Source organism: Aythya ferina (genome assembly GCF_964211825.1).
Source record: "Aythya ferina genome assembly, chromosome: 3".
NCBI classification, from domain to species: domain Eukaryota; kingdom Metazoa; phylum Chordata; class Aves; order Anseriformes; family Anatidae; genus Aythya; species Aythya ferina.
The window spans coordinates 88736832-88759900 of NC_140298.1; the positions used below are offsets into that span (position 1 = coordinate 88736832).

Consider the following 23069-nt stretch of genomic DNA (forward strand, 5'->3'; position numbering starts at 1 on the left):
AAAAATCAGACCATGTGTCTGAGTGCGTTGTCTGAATGCTTCTTGAACTCTGGCAGGCTTGGTGCTGTGACCACTTCCCTGAGGAGCCCCTTCCAGAACAGATAACTACCTACCTCTGCGTGTAAGGTGTGCTCCATTTTGCCTATAGCAAGATTTTGGATGTAAAAGAGCAGGCTGTCCTAAGACAGGGCACTGCCCAGTCCTTTTTGCCTTATGGCATCGTTACAAGTCTGAAGGCTGATTTCTAATTTGACTCGGCTATTGAGTACCACTTGTACGGAGATTTCCTTCAGTACACAGACGATTTAAGAGAAGCTAGCACCATTCAGGAGAGCATGGCTAGCTAGACAAAGCCCACTTCCTTCACAGTGGGACAGCCAAAATGAGTTAGGAACACAGTGGCTGTTTCAATAGAGGTTTTCTCAAGAGTACTTTCCTGGGCTTTCTGGTTATCCCTTCAAGGACTTGCACATAAGCACGTCTTTCTGAAAGATCTCTCACACAGCTACCAGGAAACAGCTGCAGGATTTGCTTATAGACACAACTTTCTCTTAAGAAAAGCAAAAGTTGATAGATGGAGACTTCTGCTTCATGAAGCCAAAACACGACTGTAAATCTTGAAAAGGAAGCTAAAATAAAAATTGTAATTTCTTTTTTTTGTTCAAGTGTCAGGCAATAAATAAAGCTGAAAAAAATATTTACAAATCAAAAGTTTTATGAGAAAATATGCAGCAAACCAGAAGAGACTTCAATTCTCAGATATGAACAATAAGAAGGAACTGTGTGGGTACATCTACCACTGCCTTCTGACCACAGGAAAGAGAAAATATCAGCGTGTGCTGGTGGGTACAGAAGCCTCTGATGCCAAGGGTGTTCACACGCACTCTGCATAACAGACACAGTCGCACAATGCTTTTTTTTTTTTTAAAAAAAATCACCAAATCAGACAAAATTAACCATGTCAAATCTCAAAATATGAACATTTGTTTCAATGTCATCTCACTTCTTAAACATGTTAGAAGTTTTCTCTAGATGACAAGCTGTAGGATACGCAACAGTGACCAGTGAGTCAAAACCCGTTACAGAGGGATAATTTGAGGATGTCTAAGCAAATGGGTGAAGTTGGACATTATTTGCTCCTGTCGTCTAACAGTGAGCTAACTCCAGCTGTGTCAGTTAGAAAGTCTGTCCAAACGGTGCACCCTACTGTGAAAAAATAAATGGAACAGGTATATCCTGAAAATAACTAAAAAAGGGAAGAAGAGCACTGGGATGAGCCCTCTGTATTACGATGCAAAACACGCTTTTTAGCAGATGAAACAATCAGAAAATCAAAATAATGAAGTATTGTTCTCATGCAGCTTCCCTTTAACGTCACATATCACACTGAACTTTCCTGTAGGAATGACAAACTGCCACCTCATACTTGGTGAAGAGACTAAAACCAAAAGAAAGATAACTTGATCTAGAAATAGCGCTGCTGTGGTTTCCTTCTACTTTCTCAAAATATTATCAGTTTTACCACAGACCACTACCACACGGGATCTCTGAGGAGGCACAGGACAGCAGGTCCGGAAACATGTAATGAGTAACTCACTCTGCCCTACAACCACCAACAGGACTCAGTGAACTCACAGTACTGTTTGGTTTGATTTCAGCTGGGAATTCCCTCTCTCCTCCATCCTCCTTTTCCCTATTCCTCCCCCTTCATGAATTTCTCTTTCCCTTATCTCTCGTGGCCTGCTTTTGAGCATCACAGTTCAGAACAACAAAGGGCTCTACTGTTAAGTTTATTTCTATAAATAGTATAGAACAGATATTACCTGATTTTTGAAAGGGTTAGATTATAAATTTGTATATACTGTATAATTTCATCTAAAAGGCGATCTGTCATGGAATCAAAATCAGCAAAGGTATCATTCTGTAAAATAAAAGAAATAAAAAATAACAACTGTGTTTTCTAATGCAGCAATATACATTCTGCATTCAGTCTGAACTCTTATTCCCCAGCGTTTCGATTAACAACACACAAATAAAAGCATTCATATTAACTTTGATTACAAACACTAGAGCTGGTGTTCTCATTTTTAATTTTTTTTTTCTCATAACACGGAATAAAGTAATATACATTTTATTGTGAGACTGCTTTCTTCTAACACACCAAAACAAATCTTAACAACATGACACAACCAGCCTTACTTCCATGCCTTCCCCTGCATATATTCTTATCTTTAGTGAAACTGAAGACCCAACTACGTATTCAAAACTAAATCACACTGCCCATGAAATAAAAATATGAGACAAGTACTGCAACAGCAGAGAGTCTACATTAGTGTTGTTTATTCAAAACACACAAAAAAAACCCTTTAAACCTTATTCCCAATTCATAACTGATTCTCTACAATGATTAACAGTAAGAAATTTGAAAAGAGGTAGGCAAAGGTTGCCTAAAACTTTTAAACACTAGTTCCAAAGGATCTGCACTAAAATCTGTAGTGTTCAACATATTGAACAATGATCTGAAAAAGGGAAGAAGGAGAATAATGAGACATCGGAGTTTGTAGATGAAACCAAATATCCAGGATAATCAAATCTAGCAATGACCAGAATTTCAGAAGAATCTTAATAGTACTGCACGACTGAGTGATAAAATGGCAAGAAATGCAAAACATTGTTACACAGGGAAAAACAGCCCTAAATGCACACGTAATCAGTAATCTGTATATCTGTGTTCTTTATAATAATCTACAATAGAAAAATCAGGAAAGAACAGAAAATATAAATATGGCATTTTAAAATTTCATACTGCACAAACATCTTCAATGCCCTGTCAAGTTCTGACCGAACTATTTTAAATAAGTTTGAAAATGGGCAGAGAAGGATATCATTCAGGAACTGTTCCACATGTGTTCCTGAGAAATACTAAATGAAATAGGTCTCTTCAGTTGCCTCCTTAGGAAGGAGAAATTATTCTTGCTTAGGAAATACTTGATTAACTGAAGCAGCAAATGGGGAATAATTACTGACACTTTTTTCCCCCAAACAAGATGTAGGATTGGTTTTCTTTGTTTGCAACTGAATTATTCATGTATATGAACCATGGAATTAATCTCAACTGTATGCTGTGTAAACTGTAAGTAAAAACATTCAAAAACAAATCAGCCAACATTAAGCAGAGATGTCCATCAGTAGCTATTAGGCTCAGTGGTCTCAATGGAATTCCCAAATCGCAAAGTTTCAGAACTGCTGACTGCCGAAAACTATAGGGCTACAGAAGAGAAAGCACGGCTCAGTGTCTGCCCAGCCTCCTCTCAAAGCATCCGAGCAGCTATCTGCAGACACACCACTGCACTAAATGAACCTCTCCTCTGAGCCACTGAAGAGACTCTGTTCTAATACTTCCCTGAAGTATGTCTAATACAATATGTAACACACACAAAAAAGTAAAAATTAGTCTTCTGTGCTTTTCGAAGTTTACTTCATCTGAAAATAATAAAGTTCACAAAAGATGAAGACAGAGGTAACTTGATATGGATTCAGTGTCATGATGCAGATCTTGCAATACCCTAACAAAAGATTACATCCTGCAAAATAACACATCTCCCTTCTTGCCACACAAGTTTCTACTATTAGTGGTTTTACCATTAATATAAAAAAGTATTTTATAAACAATCCTAACTGATAATGCTGAGAATTTCAGAGATATCAGTACACACAACAAAATGGCAACAACAAATACTTCTCCTTATACATTTTTCAATGTCATACTAGGTTTTGTAACTACTTTAATGCAAGCCACAGAACAAATCACAGGTTCTGCTGGAATGCAATAAAAACATATAGAATGTGGTAAACTGCATACAACAGTACTATTAAACAAACATGTCTGAAAACATAGTGTTTATTGCTTTACAAAAATTCTTTTGTTGGTAAATACCTGATTCCTTTCGGACATAAGAAAATCTATTCTCCCTCCAGGCAGCCCTAGCTCAATGTAAGTCTTCACTAATCTTAGGTCTGCGCTGTTACCTTTAGAGGAAAAACAATCAAGAGTTATATACTGCAAAGTGAATTTGCAATAAAAGCATTTAGAGTACTAAAATGAACCTATGGCACAAGTTTATATTTAAACACAGTTAATGATATTCTCAGACCTAATTAAAATTCAGTGAGACTCAGGAAGATAAACTGCAATGTCAAATGCAGTGCCAAAACGAAAATGACATTCAATTGCAGACGGCGTTTTAAAAAAGCAAGGATTTAGGAAGGCGTTTCATTTTTTTATAGCATCCAAGAGATACATAGCACTGTGAACATTAAATTCTTGAAAACCTAATTAACTTTAATAAAAGTCAATTAAAGAACTCAGAACTAGCTTAAAGGATTCAGTGAAGCAGCAAGGAATAATGGCAAGTTGTAAAGTTTTTCATACAGTAAAAAGGCAAAATGGACCATCAGTAGATAAAGATATGCTTCGACTGGTATACAAGACAACTAAAGCTACTTTATAAGACTCCTGAAGATTCCTCTGTATCAGTGATCATGCATACTTTTGAAGAAAGGGTACCCTTTCTGCCTCAGAGAAAAAAAATAAATCTCATTAATAGGAAAGAATCTTTATGTACTGTTTTACAATAAAATTTTTACTAAGCGGATTATTCTAAGGCTTTGAATACATGTTCTTATAACAACATTTTTTATGGCCACGTTAACTTTTGTGTTAACTCTAGGTATACAACAGCACACAAACATCTACACTAGTAAGAAGGAGCATTTCTGAGTTCAGTTTCAGAAGTGCTTAATAACGGATGCCTTCTGCTCATAGGAGGAAAGAAAAGCTATTTTGTTATTTTATTTTTTTTCTAACTTAGGAATGTGCCCAGAGGAGGGTAACAAAGCTGGTAAAAGGGCCAGAATGCGTCCTATGAGGACAGACTAAGGACACTGGGTTTGGCTAGTCTGGAAAAAAGGAGGTTCAGAGGCGACCTTGTTGCTGTCTACAGCTTCCTGAGGGGACGTGCAGAGAGAGGTGCCAGTCTTTTATCACTGGTAACCAACGAGAGGATGCCCAGGAATGGCACAAAGCTGCACCAGGGGATGCTCAGACTGGATATTTGGAAAAATTTCTTCACCGTGAGGGTGATCAAATGCTGGAACAGGCTTCCTAGGTAAGATGGTTGCTCCATGCCTGTCATGAGTTCAAGATGCACTTGGACAATGGCCTCAACAACAGGTTTTAACATTTGGTTAGCCCTCAAGTGTTCAGGCAGTTATAATCAAAGATCTTTGTAGATCCCATCCAGCTGAACTAGTCTATACCGTTTTATTCTACAGTATTTAAATTCTCCTATATTCTTTCATTTAGCAAGGGATGTTCTCATTTCTACTACAGCAAAGTCTCTGTCCTTGGAGACAGTAAAAAAAAAAAAAAACAACAAACCACTGGACATGGTCTGGGGCAACCTGCTGTAGGTGACCCTGCTCTGAGCAGAACTGGACCTCACCATTCAGTCACTTTGATCTAAGCTTTTAAAACCTAATAAACACTTGACTGCATTTTATACATACATTTTTTTTTTTTCATAACAATATACACACCTTTTCCTTGACAATGTAACACTACAAATTCTAAATAAAGCTGTTTTGTTACTATCTCTCTTCTATTACCACAGTACAGACAAACAGCTAGATGACATAAGAACTGGAAGATATAACTAATGTGAATTATGCCATACATTGGGTTTATGCACATGGAAGTTTTACTCAAGACAAATCTTACATAAAATTCTAAATCTAAATTAATTTCTAGAACACAGTTAAACATCGCAATACAATGTCAGATTCCCATCTGCCTCAGGTGAACCTATTCCAGAAGTGTTCAGTTCACAGTTCAAATAACAAAAGTTAAGCCTGACTGGTAATCTGAACTGCCATCTCATTCGGTATCATATTTCCCAGCATACCATCGAGGCCATGGACACAGACTATAAGATGTATTCCTTCTCCTGAACAGTCATCCTCCTCCATACTGAAGTAAGGTATTGAAGAAGCCAGTTTGAAAACATCACTATACATGAATCCAGGAAGTTTAAGTTGCTTCAATTCTTCTTTAGCCTGGAGGAAACTGGAATGAAACAATATTTATGATAAAATAACATCTACTATGGCCAGGCAAATTTAGGGTATCCTAGGATATAGTTTTCTATTGACTTTTTACTTTTGTCACCTATGTAATTGAAGAATACAAAGAAAAGATATTTACCAAATTACTGTTTTCACAAAATAACCCAGTTCCTCAAAATACTTTTTCATTTCAGCTTCCTGAAGTCCCTTTCCCCTGTAACAAAATCTGTACCCTAAGATCAACTCTTCTTTCCTTTGAATATCTCTGCTAACTGTAAAATATTTCTGAAACCATAGAAGATTCTGGTTTAGTTCCAGTCTTGAGTAAGCGACAGCTTTGTTTAACTGCAATAACAACATTAGATCTGGTTCTAATTCCTGTAAAGTCCAGATAAAGATTTCCAGTGACTTCTGATAATTCTTGCCAAATTTAAAACCTATTTGCTAGGTTAGCAGAGTTAGTGCTGAATTGGCTCACTATAAAGTTCCTTTAATATGCTGAGTAATTGTTATTTGCTTCAGAAGAAACTAGATCCAGACCTCTGATCTCTTACCTATTAAGAGAGGACTTACTCTATAGCTTCTATAAGCTGCCCAAGTGCCAGGAGTTCCTCGTGCTTCTCCCTTTCTGTAGTTTCTTTGTGTATGACCTTTCTACAAAGTTGTGCATCAGTTTTCCCTGCAACGCTTCAAACAGCCTTGCTTCTTTCTCTCCTTAATTTGTCTTTTTCACATGACCCCTCGGTGTCAACCCATAGTCTGTCCTCTTCTGCCCATTCCTTGTTTTCCTCTCACTCTGCTTTTTGTTCTCTGGTTCCCCAGCTTTTTCTTTAGCTCATTCCTCACTAACTGGTAAGAGCAAACCTCAATAAAGTCAGCCTGAACAGAGACCACTGCAGAGAGCTGGTCTTATCTCTCTGCAGCAGTTTACTTAGTTTGTAACCACAGGAATGTTTAATGAATGAGATGTACCCAAGTTTGGTCTCCAAGTGACTGCTTTCCCCAAGGCCAAGTTCTTGATTTTACTCTGAGTGTCCTCTTTCTTTTATTGTTACAGAAAGCCACAAAGAGCTTTCAACTAGCTTTTCAACCTAGTCCATGCCAGTCCCCATTATCTCAAAGCTGCATTTCTGTCTTCTCACTTCCAATCTTGTTTCCTCCACAACCACTAGATCCTTCCTCCTGCTTACCACAAACTGTCTGGTCTTTATCTCTTTTGTCTGCTGATTTTTCTCCTCGTTCCTACTTCTCTTCCAAGCCTTCTTCATTCTGATAGCAACATTTTGCTTCCAGTACAACACAGCTCATAAAGCTGCTGCTTCCCATATTCCATTAGCAGCAGGGCTTATCGGAGAAACTCCTATTTTTGCATCTGGGATCCCCAATGTTCCTCTAAATTTGACCTTCCTGGTACCCAAAGTGTAGTGTAATTTAGAGGTGTTACATTTTGGATATTTGAAGTTAAGATTAAAAAATAAGGCTGCAATCTTGGCCAGCATTGCAAAATAGCTTCACAATAAATAGAACAGACAGTGAGTTACAGATACTTTTTGCTTTTATGCTTTTAAACTCAAAGCGTATTTTTCCGTACGTGCTATTTTAACAGCTTCCATTTCATTAAACACCATTTTTTATGCTCAGTAGCCACTCCAACATCACTTTTCGGTTGAATGCTTATTTTTTAAAAAGGAACATATTAAAGAAACAAGATACATGCATTTTGCTTGAAGTTTGTGAAACCACATGAAATTGCAATGTAAATCATATAAGGAATTATGTGCTAACACATTTCCATATTAACATCTAAAATGTGATGTTACTTGAATATACAGGATCCACAAGACACTGTCTTGGGGGCACTTGAGCATAACCACATTTCTTTCCCCCTTTTACACTATATTAACATCATTTCTAAAAGCAAATAAACTTTGTTTTAAAACAGTCACTTACGCTAGCATTTGAGGTTTTGGGGAGCTTTCATACCAGGAAACGGATGAAGAAGCTGAGCTGTAGGATGTGCTGCCTGGCTGCTGTGTAATTGCATCAGATTTACTCCTTGAAGAGCAGATAACATTGCAAGGAGAGTCTCTCAGAGAAGATGGAAAAGACAGACAACCAGGAGTACAGACGGGAGGCACAGTCATTCCGTCTCGCAGATGCCCACTATCAATCCTTTCAGATCTCAGGGCTCTTTCTTCTGCTAAACCATGATCCTGGTCAGCACTGGAAGCTCCATCTAATATACCATAGTCCGTTTCTTCATAATACCCATTTTCAATCATTTCTTGATCGTCCTCTTCTTCCTCATCTTGTTGGGAAGAGCAAATAATTTGCTTTTCATACATTTCTTTTTGAGGGCTAACAGGATTGCTGTTGTCCATAGGCCAAATATCTGAAATATCTGTGCTGCTTCGAGAGCCAAAATAGTTTTCTACAAGCCCTTGCTTTACAATATCAGTACTACTGGTGGGAGAAGGATTATCTGTACCAGTTTCACTTTTAGCTGCTGACAATTCTTCCGCTGTTTCCTTTAGTTCTAAAGGCTCATTATATTTTCCTTCACTTGTTTTTTCAACCTCGTACCCTGCACTTACAGATGAAGAACCTGAAACAACAGATGGCTCACTCATGCAAGTGATTTCTAAATGCAATTTAACTGTTTCTTCGGTAGTGTTATAATGCCTTTCAAGGTCCTGAGAGCCTTTACAAGTTGTGCCAAGGTCTGCCTGTGGGCTGTTACTTTTCAAATCAGTAGATGTAACTTCATCTGAAACAACTAAGCCTAAAAGATCTTTTGTTCCTGAGAGAGAGGAATGTATAGACAGAATTTCGTTATCTGAATGCCCTGAAAATAGAACACACTGTTGCTGCAAACTGGTATTTGATTTTTTAATGTCATCGCATTTTGGCAAGTCAACTGTTCCAAGATCCAATACAGTTTTACTGTCACTTAGCTGGCATTCAGGTACAATAGTTATCTTTGAATTTTCATCAGGTGAGAGTTCATCATCATCTGAAGGCAAAGAATTTATGGATGTCAGGGATGATTGTATTTCACTTACAGCGCTGGTACTCTCAGTACAATGGCTTTCCAATGCATTTTTTATAGCACAGTCTGGTTTTAGCAAAAGCTGAGGAAATAATCTCTCAGTATTGTATACACTTTGCCCTTGAACATTTTCAAAAACCTGATCAGGGTTGGGGAGAGTTGCAAAAGAACTTGGTTCACTTTCTATACCAGAATCTGAAAACCTAGAAGAGGCATACGTCACACTAACATCTGGTAATTTAGTCATGTCCCCACTTACAGAAAGTTGGCTTTCTTTTGTAGATAAACTAGGCTGATTATTTTTCAATTTTGTCAAGACATCACTGGTGTGTCGCAAGTTTTTTTCGTGGATGTCTTCCTTTTCAAGCACTGGTTCTACTGAATGCAGTTTATTTCCAGATTCTGAAGCCTGAATATTGGGCGTCTGCAAATTCTCCCCTTGTACTCCATCCTGCGGAAACTCCGACCACGATCCAATATGAACAGTTACTTTCTCCCCTTCATAGGGATTCTTATTACTTGGTTTGACCTCAATCGTCCTGACCCCCGAGGAAGCTGGCTGACCTCCTTCAAGTGTACCTCTGGGTTGCAGAGCACTATCTACTTGTACAGTTCCAGGACCTGCCTGGGAGATCGTAAGTCTACCAAAAAGAGCCGCGTTTTCACAGTGCACGGGGCTACCCTGACTTGGTTGAACGCCTTCAGTCTTGGCAGTCTTTTCCTCAGTTCCAGATGACAAACACGTAAACTCTCTTTGACTCATTTGCCTGGAGCAGGTCTTTGTATCACAAGGAAATCCACTTAACGTAGGGTCCAGCCCTTCACCAGCATTAAATGAAGGCCTGCCTTCTGAGCTTTTAGAGGCATCTTCCAGTGCTGCACTTTTCAAACATTTGTAGCCTACTAAGACCACAGAGTCCTTAGAGTTCTGTTTCACGACTTTTTTTGTGTTTTCAGGTTTCATTGTTTTCATGAGCTTAGTAACCTTAACTTTAGGTTTATTTGCATCTTCATTTTTCCCTTTCAAAGACTTTGTTAGCATCTTTTCACTTTCTGAATGCCAAAGGTTGGAAGCACCTGCAGGTCTTATTTTCAATTCCGGGCTAGTAAATCCAGCTACAAAACCTTCTTCAGCTTCAAATTTATCCAGTTTATTGGACTCTGACCTTGGAAGATTCTGAACTACCAACCAGGGTACATCCAGATCTTTTACCAAAAGAAGTGAGAAAAAAAAGGATTGTTTACAATAAGATTATGGAAGTAGCTGAAGCTATCAAACACTGGTAATTACAGAATTTTACACATCCTCAAAACTCAAACTATAAAAACATTTCCTAACAAACAAACATACTCCTTCAAAGCCATCAAGAAATTACAATAAAAATACTCAGTTTTTACATTGCTTCTGCTCTTTTTTTTTCAAAAAGAAACTGCGCTGTGAGGTGTGTTTACCTTCAGTAATTGAATCTAAATACCGATCTTCAAAGATTATGGGCAAGGAGTTCAAATCTCCATCTAGTTCACTGCATTCAATAGGGAGGGGTGGAAGAGAACTGCAGAAGGAAGTGTTTTTGATAGCTGCACACATCTGTAGATGACTCTGAGCACTGAAAAAAATGAAGTAGTCCTACATGAAAAAAATAGAACTGTTTATTTTTACATTAACAGAAATCAGTAGTTCAACTCCTTTAGCAGAAGCTTTTCCCCTAATCACTTATTTAATACAAAAATTATTCCATTACTCATTTGAATTGCACTGTCTTAACTTGTATGTTCTTCACTAAAAAACTTGAAATCTCTATTTAAGAAAATTAAGTTTCTTTTGAACTTATATAAGTATTTTTGCAATGTTAACTACAGAACAATTACATGCTAAATATTATGAACTTCAAAAGGCTACTCACTGTAGTTCTTGATAGGCAAGGGCAGCTTGCCTAGGATGCTCAAGACAAAAGAATGCTTCTGCAAATCTGCGCACCTGAAAGATCCAAATAACGTTAGAGCTAATTGTGTATTACACACAAGTTCTGAAAATTCACCAGGATTATTACACTGCAACGCTATTAACTTGAATTGGATTACACAGTAGTAATAATAATAATTGAATAATAATTAAATTACATGTATAGTTTTTGGTGGTGGTAGTTTGTTTTTTTCATGTTCAGTCTGGGCAAAGGGGGAAGAGGATACCATGGACAAGACTTGAAAGTGAAATGAAAATTTTAACTTGTGCACTAGATGACTGAGGGGAATTATATTAGACTCAGTTGCCTGCTGAAAACTTGATTACCAAGAAATGAATCATCTAAACCAGGCCCACCTGAAATAATAACACACAAAAAAACTATTAGAAATTTCAGTGACAGGAAAGGAAATAACTGTTTGATGGACACTTCTGAATGGGCTCGAGGATTACCTTTGGAAGGAGAAACCCATTACATGAGCTTGAGACGTATGTTTCAAACATTTCATGAATACCCTCTTGCCCATAACTAAAACATTGTGCAAAAAATCTTTTGTTTGTAAAGATTTCAGCTGTGATTGATAAATAACAGAATGTATGGTAATTATAGGCATTGTATTCAAGACTATTGTATGCCTGAAGTTAATAAACCATACAATATTAAAATGGTATTTAATAACATATGGAAGCCTATTTTTTATCATCAGCTATGTAGACATGAAATAGTGTGAATTATACAGCAATTTACTAGATAATATATATCTAAAATATCTAGAAAAGCCAAAATTTTGCAAATCAGATTTCACCTATTTCCAGTATTACATTAAAATATTAATTCAATCTGAACGCATTTTTGGAGCTTTTGTTTTTGCAACTGCCCGATTAACTGCATCAAAATGTGCAATTCAATGCACTATGTTAGTACGCTTTAGTTTGTTTCTTGTAGCATGACATACAAGAAAGAGAATGTGCTATACAGAAGCTGTTGGCAACTGCTTATGCATTACCTTGAGCATAAACGCCAATTTGTTTACAGAAATTAAAACAAATTTTCTATCCCATTTAGATAACCACATACGTATATGCAGCTAGTCTACTTAACCAATTATTATTTACCAACCACTTCTTGGCCCCATACTCTTTTATTTTCCCAAGGTACTCTGGGCTTTCCTCTTGCTTTATCTAATTTCCCAGACAGCGACCACGAGTTTCACTTTCTGTAACTTCCACCTTTTTCTTTTTTTTTTCCCCACCCCGTCTTAATATAAGAAAACCTGGTTAAAAAAAATGCTCTGAGGTGCCTAAAAAAAACAACAAACAAACCCAACTAAACAAACAAAACAACACCAAAACCTCACACAAACATTAAAACTCCCTATCTCTAAGCTGTACAAGGGGATAAAAATCCTTCCATCCCAACCTCTCAAAATCCTATTTGCTTTGTATATGAAATAAATCTCAGTGATGTATCACCTATGAATAGTCACAGAAAATGTTTTGAAGCAACAGAAAGCATTACATTTTATACTGCCTTGTAAATGCAACTTCTACTCTCAGCAGTGACCAGACACACACACACACCTTCAGAAATGGCACTCCAAGTTTATGCACACACATGCTGGTTTAAAACCAAGCATTCCTAACTATGCCCCTGTGCTTTTCCAGCTCCTTTTCTAAACAGACGTCTACCTTGCAAATACGTCATTTTGTCAGGGCTAATCCTCAGCCTTTACCCCAGAAAGGTACAATGTTGTTTTACTGTTTAAAAACTAGGTATCAGAGAACTCAATCATTAAGACTGGACTGGTTATCATTCTAAACTCAGCAACCTAAAAATTAATTACATATCCTAATTGATTGCATAATAGAAAATAAACCAGGAGCATTTCCCAATTAGATGTCTGTGATTTGAGCCAAGAAAAGGGCGTATAGCTGTTTCCCAGTAGGGGAGCAAAGTGCTTTTGGTTTTGGATGCAAGCAATCACTTTACCACCAACCAAACCTGGGCTTACACGGAAAACAGATCAACAAATCTTTATTGGCAATTCTGCCAATACCTCCAACAGAAAAGTAAGGCTTTTTTCAGTTGCAATAAATCCCATTTGTAATTGCTCAATTAATTCCAGTGCTTTTGAAGAAAATCTGGTTCTCAGCTCCAACAGCATTTAGTATTACAGCAACAGTAGAAGACGAGTTGGAAGCAAGCTCCAAAATTGCTCCAAATGCCCAAATGATGAGTATAAAACAAACAAAACAAAACAAAAAACCCTCACAACAGTAGTTTATTATGTTTAATCAGTGTGTACCTTATGGAGGGACTGAGACGTTTGCTAGGACACTGTTAAGCAGGCTCTGCAGCAGCAGAGTGCCCACCAGCTGGCACTGGTGACTCAGATGCTACCAACTTGAGCTGACTCCGCAACAGCTTTGCAGGAGGCAATTGTAGGCACTGCTCCTAGCCCCTACAGGCTTCCCCAAATTATGCACTCGATGGTCTTCCCAATGTAAGCAGAAGAAAAATTGGATAGAAGAACTGCTGTGGAGTACATACTGAGTCCCAGGCACACCAATGAGTAGCAGCACTCAGATCTTGGTTCCCAGTTCTCCTATTTTAGGACTAACCAAATGGTAAGAAATCATTTTGGAATAACGTGTTCAGACCTACCAGAAGATGTCACTATGAAACAAAGATAGTGTGCAAACTGTGTGTAATATAAAATATCTTAATCATTTTTTTCAATGTAGTTGCAAACCTTGTTGATGGGCTATTGTAGCTGATGGATGTTTTAATCTGAATTCTTCCTGCTTTTTATGTAGCAATTAAAATCTGATTTAGTTTTACAGAGATGCACTCAAATAAGATGTTGCATTTCATTATGACCTTATTTTCTACCAATACTCCAGCAAAAGCACCTATGCACGGAGGGTGAAAATGATTTGACCAAATACAGATGACAGGCATTTCTAGGGGATATTTTACTTAAGACATCTAAGCCAGTCAGATGAATGAGTCCCTAAAAGCATTCATTTGTCTTAGATTAATATAAAACTTTCCCAGGGAGAAATTTCCAGTGGAGAGCATAGTCTACAAATACTGCAAGATGAAAAGGTAAATTTAGAAAAGATTTAGGATCCAATATAGACCAGATGAGAACATCAATTTCTAAAATAAAAGGACAGAAATTTTGTATCGTGAAAAAATCTTATTTCAGAAAAGACAGATATTCTCTCAAGAGAGTAATTATAATTAGTAGGTCATCTCTCAGATTCCACCTACATTCACTAACCAGAAAGTCTACATCATTTAACATGCAGATTATGCCTCTAGTGAAACATGAGCATTCCAGGTTTCCCCAAAGTTTAAAAGGTTTACAGTCTCAAGACTATTAATGCAAATTGCAAAATGTTATAGTAAGCCCTCAAAAACAGTATCCAGAATCAGTAAAGCTCTTAAAAATACCATGGCTCAAATTCACCATCCCTTTTTAATGTTAAAGTTTACTGAAGTTCCGCAGTGCTGACTCCTGCTCAGCTGGCAGTGTGTTTTCTTATATATATTTAATTGCACATATTTGCAAATTGCTTGCACCAGCTCTTCACATCTTGGGACTACAGGAAACCAGTGTAGTATCTGCAAATTAGTGCTTGTAAAATTAGGTATGATCACATTGCTGGTTCTATGCAAATTGGCTCAGGTAAAATTTCCTTCTCAATGCTGTATTATTCAATTTGTGCCAGACGGCAGCCTAGGAGACAGCCTACTTGCTCTTCGTTATCAGGCCCTAAATAAAAGGTAAGTTTAAGATTACCTCTGTCCTGCATCTCTTTTTCAGACTTCGATGTTTGGACAGATACTGTAGTATCCAGTAACTGCAGAACTCAGTAAGAAATAGCAACTGGCCACTTCTTTCAAAAATAAAAGAAGCTTTTATATATGTATGTATATGTATATATATATATACACACATATATATATGTATATATATAAACATGTATATATATATGTATATAAAAAAAAAAAAGAACATTTTCAGTAATAACAAGGGTCAGCTCTGAGTTCAACCCTGAAAACTCCAAAGTTTTAGAGACAAAGTATCACCCAGTAGCAAGCTACATGAAGGACTATGCAACCATCTTCAGCTCCCCACCACTACGCTGCAAATGCAGCTTAATACCTAAAGAAAAGGGTATTTCTGCTGCTTTTATTAAATAAAAATGTTTTCTTTTCCTCTTATTAAGAAGCAAAATTTGCATATGATGTGATGCTTGAAACAAGATTATTTATGCAGGGTGACAGCTAGTAGGAGAAGTGGGCATAAAAACAATTGGAAAGCAGTATGATAGCAAGGAACACTTTACATAGAATCACAGACTGGCTTTGGTTTGAAGGGACCTTAAGGACCATCCAGCCCTCTGATCATCTTTGTGGAGCCTCCTCTGGACCCGCTCCAACAGCCCCACATCCTTCTTGTGCTGGGGCCCCAGCCCTGGATGCAGCACTCCAGGTGGGGCCTCACAAGGGCAGAGCAGAGGGGCACAATCCCCTCCTTGCCCTGCTGCCCACCCCTCTGCTGGTGCAGCCCACGATGCAGTTGCCCTTCTGGGCTGCAGGCACAGGCTGCTGGCTCATGTCAAGCTTTTTGTCCACCAGAACCCCCAAGTCCTTCCCTGCAGGGCTGCTCTCAGTGAGTTCTTCTCCCATCCTGTCCTCATGCCTGGGATTGCCCCGGCCCAGGTGCAGCACCTTGCACTTGGCCTTGTTGAACCTCGTGCAGTTCACATGGGCCCACTTCTCCAGCCTGTCCATGTCCCTCTGGATGGCATCCCTTCCTTCTATTGTATCAACCACACCACTCAGCTTGGTGTCATCTGCAAACTTGCTGAGGGTGCACTTGATCCCACTGCCTGTGTCATTGGTAAAGATATCAATCAGCACCGGTCCACAGACAGACCCCTGAGGGACATCACTCGTCACTGGTCTCCACCTGGACATTGAGCCATTGACCACCACCCTCTGGGTGCAGCCTTCAAGCCAATTCCTTTTCTAGTGAACGATCTACCCTTTGAATCCATCGCTCTCCAAGTTGGAGATGAAGATGTAATGCGGGACTGTGGACTGGTCAGGCATGATTCCAACAAATCATGAGTCAGAAGGAAGGGAGGAAGGGAACTCCTATCCAGCTTCTGTGATGCTTTCCAGTTTTCACAAAAATATTTTTAATACACAACAGTATCTCAATTCATGCCCCAAATACTTTGATTTATATTCCCTAAAAGAACTGCAGTAAAATTCAGTTCTTAAAGTATTTGAGAGCTAGAGAAAATGACATAAATTGGAGACTTTGAGAACCACATTTAAGAAGCTAAGCTATCATTACTAGCATACACACATATTTTACATTGGTCCAATTAAAATAAAAATATTAATACTTTTGGCTCTATTCAACGTATACTTGTACAAACACTACCTTAGCAGCAGTTGAATGCAAATGCAGGTTAATTGAAACAATATTCTCATTTTATAGCTTCCACCCCCGTTGAAGGATTCCAGAATTTATATGAGAAGCAGAGAAAGGCAAGAAAGATTCATAGATAGCCAGTAAATTGATCACACCTTGCTACTGCTAGCATGTTCATTCTAACAAATAAGTCTTGCACTCTTTCTGAAAGATCTCACTTATTCTCCAGAACAGACTATTGGCACAACCACAATCCCCTCATTCAACAGTGTGATTTTTCAAGGCTTTACGTAAGACCCCAATCCAAGTATCCCTTGTAATCAGTTTCCCCTACAGAACCAAAAGAAGAAGGCTTCTGATGCAAGTGACAGAAAAGCTGATTAAACAAGTCAAATCTGTGTAAACTAAAATTTGCAAAACTTTATTTTGGATTGTCACTATTTACAAACCACTGATACCATACTCTCACTAACCAGACCTACGAATAAACTCTCTGCAAATGGTTTTACAAGGAGAGCCTCCAGAAAAACTCTTAAAATGACCTCTTATGTATATGTGGTATATGTATGGATTATGATGTCAGACAGTAAAAATGTGACGCTAGCTAAAGATCAAGTTGTGTGACTGCAGAACAAGGGTGCTGGGAAGTGTTGTTTGTTTAAATGAATTTTACTCCCTGAAAAATTTTAAATGTTATATTTCTTCAAATCCTTGACCACAAAAGAGGGGAGGAAAAGATATATTTAATAGAAGATACAGGCAAAGGTTTAGTTCATACTTGAAAATATTTCACCATGTGCTCTGGTTTTGCATGTAGAAAGCAGCAAGTGTATATACACATTATCAGATCTACTGCGTGTGTAGTTACCATGCATCAGTTTTTGTACATGCACACACATAAATGCCAAATTGTCTCTTTTTTGAAATCCCACTTCAGAACCCTTTCAAAGCTTAGGAACGTTATCAGTTCTCAATTCAGAAGAAAAATACATTTCATTTTATGATGTAATCTGGCAGCCTAACTGCAGTAGGGAAGGAAAATGAGTGGGCACTAGACATTGCTCCTGCAGAAAAATACATCATTTTACACAAACACATCTCCCACAGACTGCAATTTGCCTACTGAAACGCGTTTCTTATTCAAACAATCAGTGAATAAACATAAACAACGTACTTCATGTGTATTTTATATGTATGTACTTTATATATATTCCAAGAATATGCTCTAACAACATTACATACAAACTAACCAATGCAATGTAACAGCTCCCTTTGTGATTCCAACTACCTTTCCCCAATAAAACCAGAAAAATTACAATTTGGAGTCTCATTTCCATTATAACGTGTCCCAATAAGAGTATGAACATCCCTTTTATAACACCAGAGTTAATACTTACTCTTAACGTGTGATGCTCTTGTGCAAGCAATGCTGTGACCTCCTCTTGTAAAGTAATGACCTCCAGAAATTGCCCCCAGAGAGCCATTAGAAGTGAGCAAAGCTGAGCAAGATTCATATTTATAAGTTCTGCCAGTTCATCGGGATTTTCCATTTTCTGAAGTATGGAAGAAAGATTTACATGATTACTAGACCACAGTGAACAGACAAAAAAAAAAATCAAAAAAAGTGTATTAGTAAGAAATTTAATTTTAAAAATAAATTCCAAATGAGAACTGTTTTGTCAAAGTATTAGAATTGAATTAAGTTATATTACAATGCTAACAAATTAGTTTTTTATTATTTTAAATATTATCTAGATGTCTATTAGCGTTAGGACTCATGATCTTAAATTGAGGCAACAAACCCATTAATAGCAACCATAACTATGAATTGTAACTGTTTGATTTTCCAACATGCAAAAATATAGTGCCTGAAAGCAATCAGAATTAGAAAACAGGAAACTGATTCTAGATATATTAGCCCAAATTTGATACAATCTTAAAAAAAAATAATAATAATGAAGACATTTCCACTTTGGAGTATTAATAACTTACAATAATGCTTATATGTCACTATATGCCTACATACACTTGAAACATGTTCAGGAGTCAATGTTACACTATTTGATAGTTATAGAATAGGTTTCCTAGAACAAGGTCATACAAATTCAATGCAAAACAAGTTTTTCTTTCTAAGAGTGTACTGTAATCCTGTGATCTGGTTCCATACAAGTCAACTGTAAATTGTTAGGCTTATGTTCCCTACAACTTCAGAAAAAAATCTAGCTTTTCCAAAACTAATTGGAGACAGATAAGGCATTGAGGCAAAGGGTTTAAAAAGTAAGTATAGTAAAGATCCAACACCAACAGTATTAAAGGGGAAGCATAAAAAAGGATTACAAATACTGAAACACCAACTTAGTAGGCAACAGTAGAAATAAGAGGAACTTTGGAAGAGAACTGCATAAAAGAACAGAAAGGAGAAAATGGAAAGAACAAATATAGTTTAGCAAGCTAAGGGAAAAACTAACAAAAAATTATCTTAAGTACAAGAAAATACATAGAAACTATGTAAATGTAAAAAAAAAAAAAAAAAAAAAAAAAAAGCCTTTCTAGTTTATAAAATAAGATTATCAGTTGCTCACAGAGAGAGAACTGTGTTGGCTTTCTTTGTCTCCCGTTATACAAATAGCATCCTTTCAATGTCAGTATTACATTTCCTTGCAATTGCGGCACTACTTTTGAAAGCATGAATGAAAGTGAAGTCTACTACAGAAGCTGGGTAGAGAGCCCACTCAGCAGCAAAGCATGGACCATCCTGCAAAAACGTTTTCAAACTTCTGCTTTAAATTTGTCTGTGATAAGGAAATCAGCTTAGGCTAATTCTGTCCGGTGCACATGAAAGAGAGCTGAGAAGACAAGTCTAAGTAATCTATACTGGACAGTATTTGCTTGAGAATGCATGGAAAACAGAAGCAGACAGCCTCAGGACAGATCCTTCTGGATGAGGATACGCCTTGGAGAATCTGCTTTTGTACAACTTACTATTCACACTTGATCTTGTAACTGTTGTTTGAAATCTTCAGGAAGAAGGGATTCAAATAATGAACGCATAAAATTCAAACTATGATTTTAATACAAGTAATCCATCTTTCTATAATCTTCAGTTTTATGATCTTTAATAGTTACCATGGCTACTACTGCCCTGCTGAGCCACTAGATCAGTAGGTAAGTTTTTGAGTCAGTTGAGTGATTACTCTTTGAAAGAACAGCCAAAAGAAACGTTGGCAAAAAAAAATACAGGATGTTATCACCTAAACAGTTTATTCCCAAGTACCATGTAAAATCAGCATACTCTACTATTCAACAAACATAAAGTAGTACCTTTACTTCTTCACACAATTCTGTAAGACGGACTTCTACATCTATGTTTTCTGGAAAGATGAGAGTATATAACTATGAGAAACATACTGTCCGAGTCGCATAGTAAAACCTATTATCTCACAAAACAATTTACAAACTTTAAAAAGAAATGAAACTATCAAATAAAACTTGATGTCACATTAAATAACACAATCAACTTCAAATTAAGTAAATGATAAAATAATTTCTTACTAATGACTGAGATTGAGGACAGAACATGGTCAATAAAAAATGGTTTGCAGCCAGGTATCACGAAGACTTATCATCAGACCTCATCAAGGATACAATTTTTTTTATTCTGAGTTACACTTGCAAGCACTGTATTGTAGATTAGTTTGCACATTATTAGAACTGCTCAACTATTCAGCAGCAATATTATCACTCAAAACCAAGGTAACACAACTTATCTTCTACCTCAGATTTTCCAGACATTTGTTAATTCAGCACTGTTTTTCTACAGGTATATTATTTACCTGATTTGTAAGCTACATAAATAAACATAGATTCTTGTCTGATGAGTTATAGTTTGGTCAGATAAAACTCTAATTCATCTTTCCCTCAAAAGCTCAATGTCACGAGTAACTCAATCTTCCATGCTATGGCAGCTTAAATTGCATCACAACATCCAATGTCTTTATTCCTTCATGTAAGATACTGTTCCTTATTAATCATTGCTTTTCTACTCAACCAAATCCAATCAATTAAATAATAACATTGCACTATGATAAGATTTCCTTCTACATCTGAGGTACTAGTAACAAGGGAGTAATTCACAAACCTAAAATTATTTCTGACATATATTTAAGTTATTTTTTGGAAAACAGTACTAAGGGGAAAAAAAAAAGCAGTTTTACTTAAAAGCATACACCAAAAAAACATGCTTCCAAACCCACAATAATATGTTTAGGATATGGATAATGAACGTAGGCTTGCAGAACAGCAATAGCTTGCTTAGTCATCTGGTCTTTGAATGATACCATCTGGATTTGCTGAGCATATATTGATTTTCAAATAATTGCAATACCTTATGTCTAGGTTTAAACTTCATGACAAATTAACTCACACAACTCAATGTTCTGAGGAAATATGCAATATAGAAGCGTATGAAGTTCTCAGAAACAAGTTTAGAAATGTTTTTGAAATAAACTACTTGCACCTGTTAACTAGACAGCACTTGATAATTGCTCTGAAAACACTTGAAAACATTTTATATACACATTATATATGTCTTTTGGAGTGTTTGTGGCCACAGAGATTTTGTCATTAGTGAAAAAATTAGATGGTTCACTTTTGAGACACGATACTAAGTAGTCATATTGTTTGCCACACTGCGACTGAGCGTAGGTTTGATACAATAGGTAAAGCTGACGTCTGAAGTCATTTCTGAAAATCCCAAATTATAATGCTATCAAAAAACCTACAATACCAAAAATAAACAACAAAAACCCCACTAGACAATACAAGACTAGAAAAAATTAACTGTTTTATAGCAGCATTGTTCATACGTCTAATAAAATTTTACTGGCTCAGCTAAAGTAGTTTTGACTTATTTTTTTAAACAAAAATGCAGTTATTCATGATTAAGTTGGTGTCCTACTATGGGCTAAACTGCCATTTTATTCTTCTCTCATCATAAACCGCCTTGTGCTTAAACAGCACTGTACTTTGTCCAACATCAAACCAACAGTGACTCTCTCCAAAGAGAAGGTCATCCAATTTAGATGTGGACAAATGCACCCTAAGCTTTAAGAATGTCTTGTGTAGTGTTTGGAAGAATCAAACCTTGAGATACCAAAAGCAATCTGAAAGATTTCACAGGAAGAATAAATACTAGCCTTTAATTATTAAAAACAAACAAAAACAAAGCCTGTAATGAACTAAATAAAATGAATTATAAAGAAATAAAAATAATTTTAGCTATTTTATTTAAATGGTGACAACTGACTGAACTCTTCAATCATTTGTTTATTAAAATAAAACAACACTAAAACAAAGCATAATATTTTCTTATTTTATTATCTACACTCAGATCAAAAAATAAGTAGCTCTAAAGACTTCAGAGTTCAACATACTCTCACTATGGCTAAATAGTGAAATAGTGTTCCTGTTTACAAAATAACATAACGTTTTATATTATTAATAAATATCTGAGGGGTTATATCACCTGCTTTGCAAACATACCTAGGTAGGCGTCTCTCTGGGTTCGTGGAAATTTTCTTCTGAGAAGGCGTTCATAAAGGACCTGCATGCTGGCCTTGGCTAGTTATAGGGATTGCACACACATGACTAGTTACTACACTCCTTTTTTCATCTTTGATTTATTATTTGCCTTAAAGTTAGTAAGAAAGCTTATTGCTAGCCTAGCAATTAGTGCAGTTAGATCAGTACACGAAAGCATATAATTTTGGTGTAATTTCTAGATTAGGTATCACTCATGATATACATTATGCTAGCATTCTTTGATTTTCTGAAACCAGTAATACTTAAATGGTCAATTACAGTTACTGAGTCCAACAGTTGTCTCCACATGCTTCTGCAAAATCACTGTCTTTTAAAAAAATTATATGAGAGAGCAACAGCAAAGCGAACAGAAGAAACAAAATTAGGGAGGTTATAATTTAATTGAAAATTAAAAAGTGACGATTTGAGATTTAAATGGGACTTGAGATTCTCTTCTGCAAAGGTCATTTAAATTTAACATATAAAATCTCCACCAAAAAACAGTTCATTTACTTTAAAAATTAGAAATAAATGCAAGAGAGAGTTTTGTTCTTTGTGAAGTCCAGAGAGCTTCATTTTTTTATAGACATCACAGAAACATGGCTTTTTGTTCCTTTTTAAATTATTATTGTTAACTGCTGATAGATTTTAGAGAAATTAGTGTTAATGATAAGCACTGGTTATTTTACATGAGCAAAGAGTGAGTAATAATAGCATAATTAGTATTTACATTATTAGTTCTTTTTGTTATATCAATTTCCCCAATCAATGTATATACAAAATAACTGCAATAAATGAAAAAAAAAAAAAGATTCAGAAATAAGAAAATAATTATAGCAGAAACTTAAGAATTAAAACAAAAAGCAAAATACCATAACAACACAGGAAACAAACC

General features: G+C 36.5%; 1 protein-coding gene across 3 annotated transcripts in view; it reads right to left on the minus strand.

The window, feature by feature from the left end:
* Window positions 1-23069, minus strand: part of FAM135A (family with sequence similarity 135 member A) — an 86171-nt gene that overhangs the window by 15987 nt on the left and 47115 nt on the right. Inside the window, exons 10-18 of one of the 3 annotated variants that reach the window (XM_084515954.1) lie at window positions 22136-22213; window positions 19916-19965; window positions 17992-18147; window positions 11077-11150; window positions 10625-10779; window positions 8074-10378; window positions 5964-6124; window positions 3938-4029; window positions 1824-1921 (exon numbers count right to left, since the gene is read on the minus strand). In XM_084515954.1, coding sequence (XP_084372080.1) covers window positions 1824-1921; window positions 3938-4029; window positions 5964-6124; window positions 8074-10378; window positions 10625-10779; window positions 11077-11150; window positions 17992-18147; window positions 19916-19965; window positions 22136-22213 — 3169 coding nt within the window. The remainder of the gene's footprint in view (window positions 1-1823; window positions 1922-3937; window positions 4030-5963; window positions 6125-8073; window positions 10379-10624; window positions 10780-11076; window positions 11151-17991; window positions 18148-19915; window positions 19966-22135; window positions 22214-23069) is intronic. The other 2 variants (XM_084515955.1, XM_084515956.1) reach the window with 2 other exon arrangements.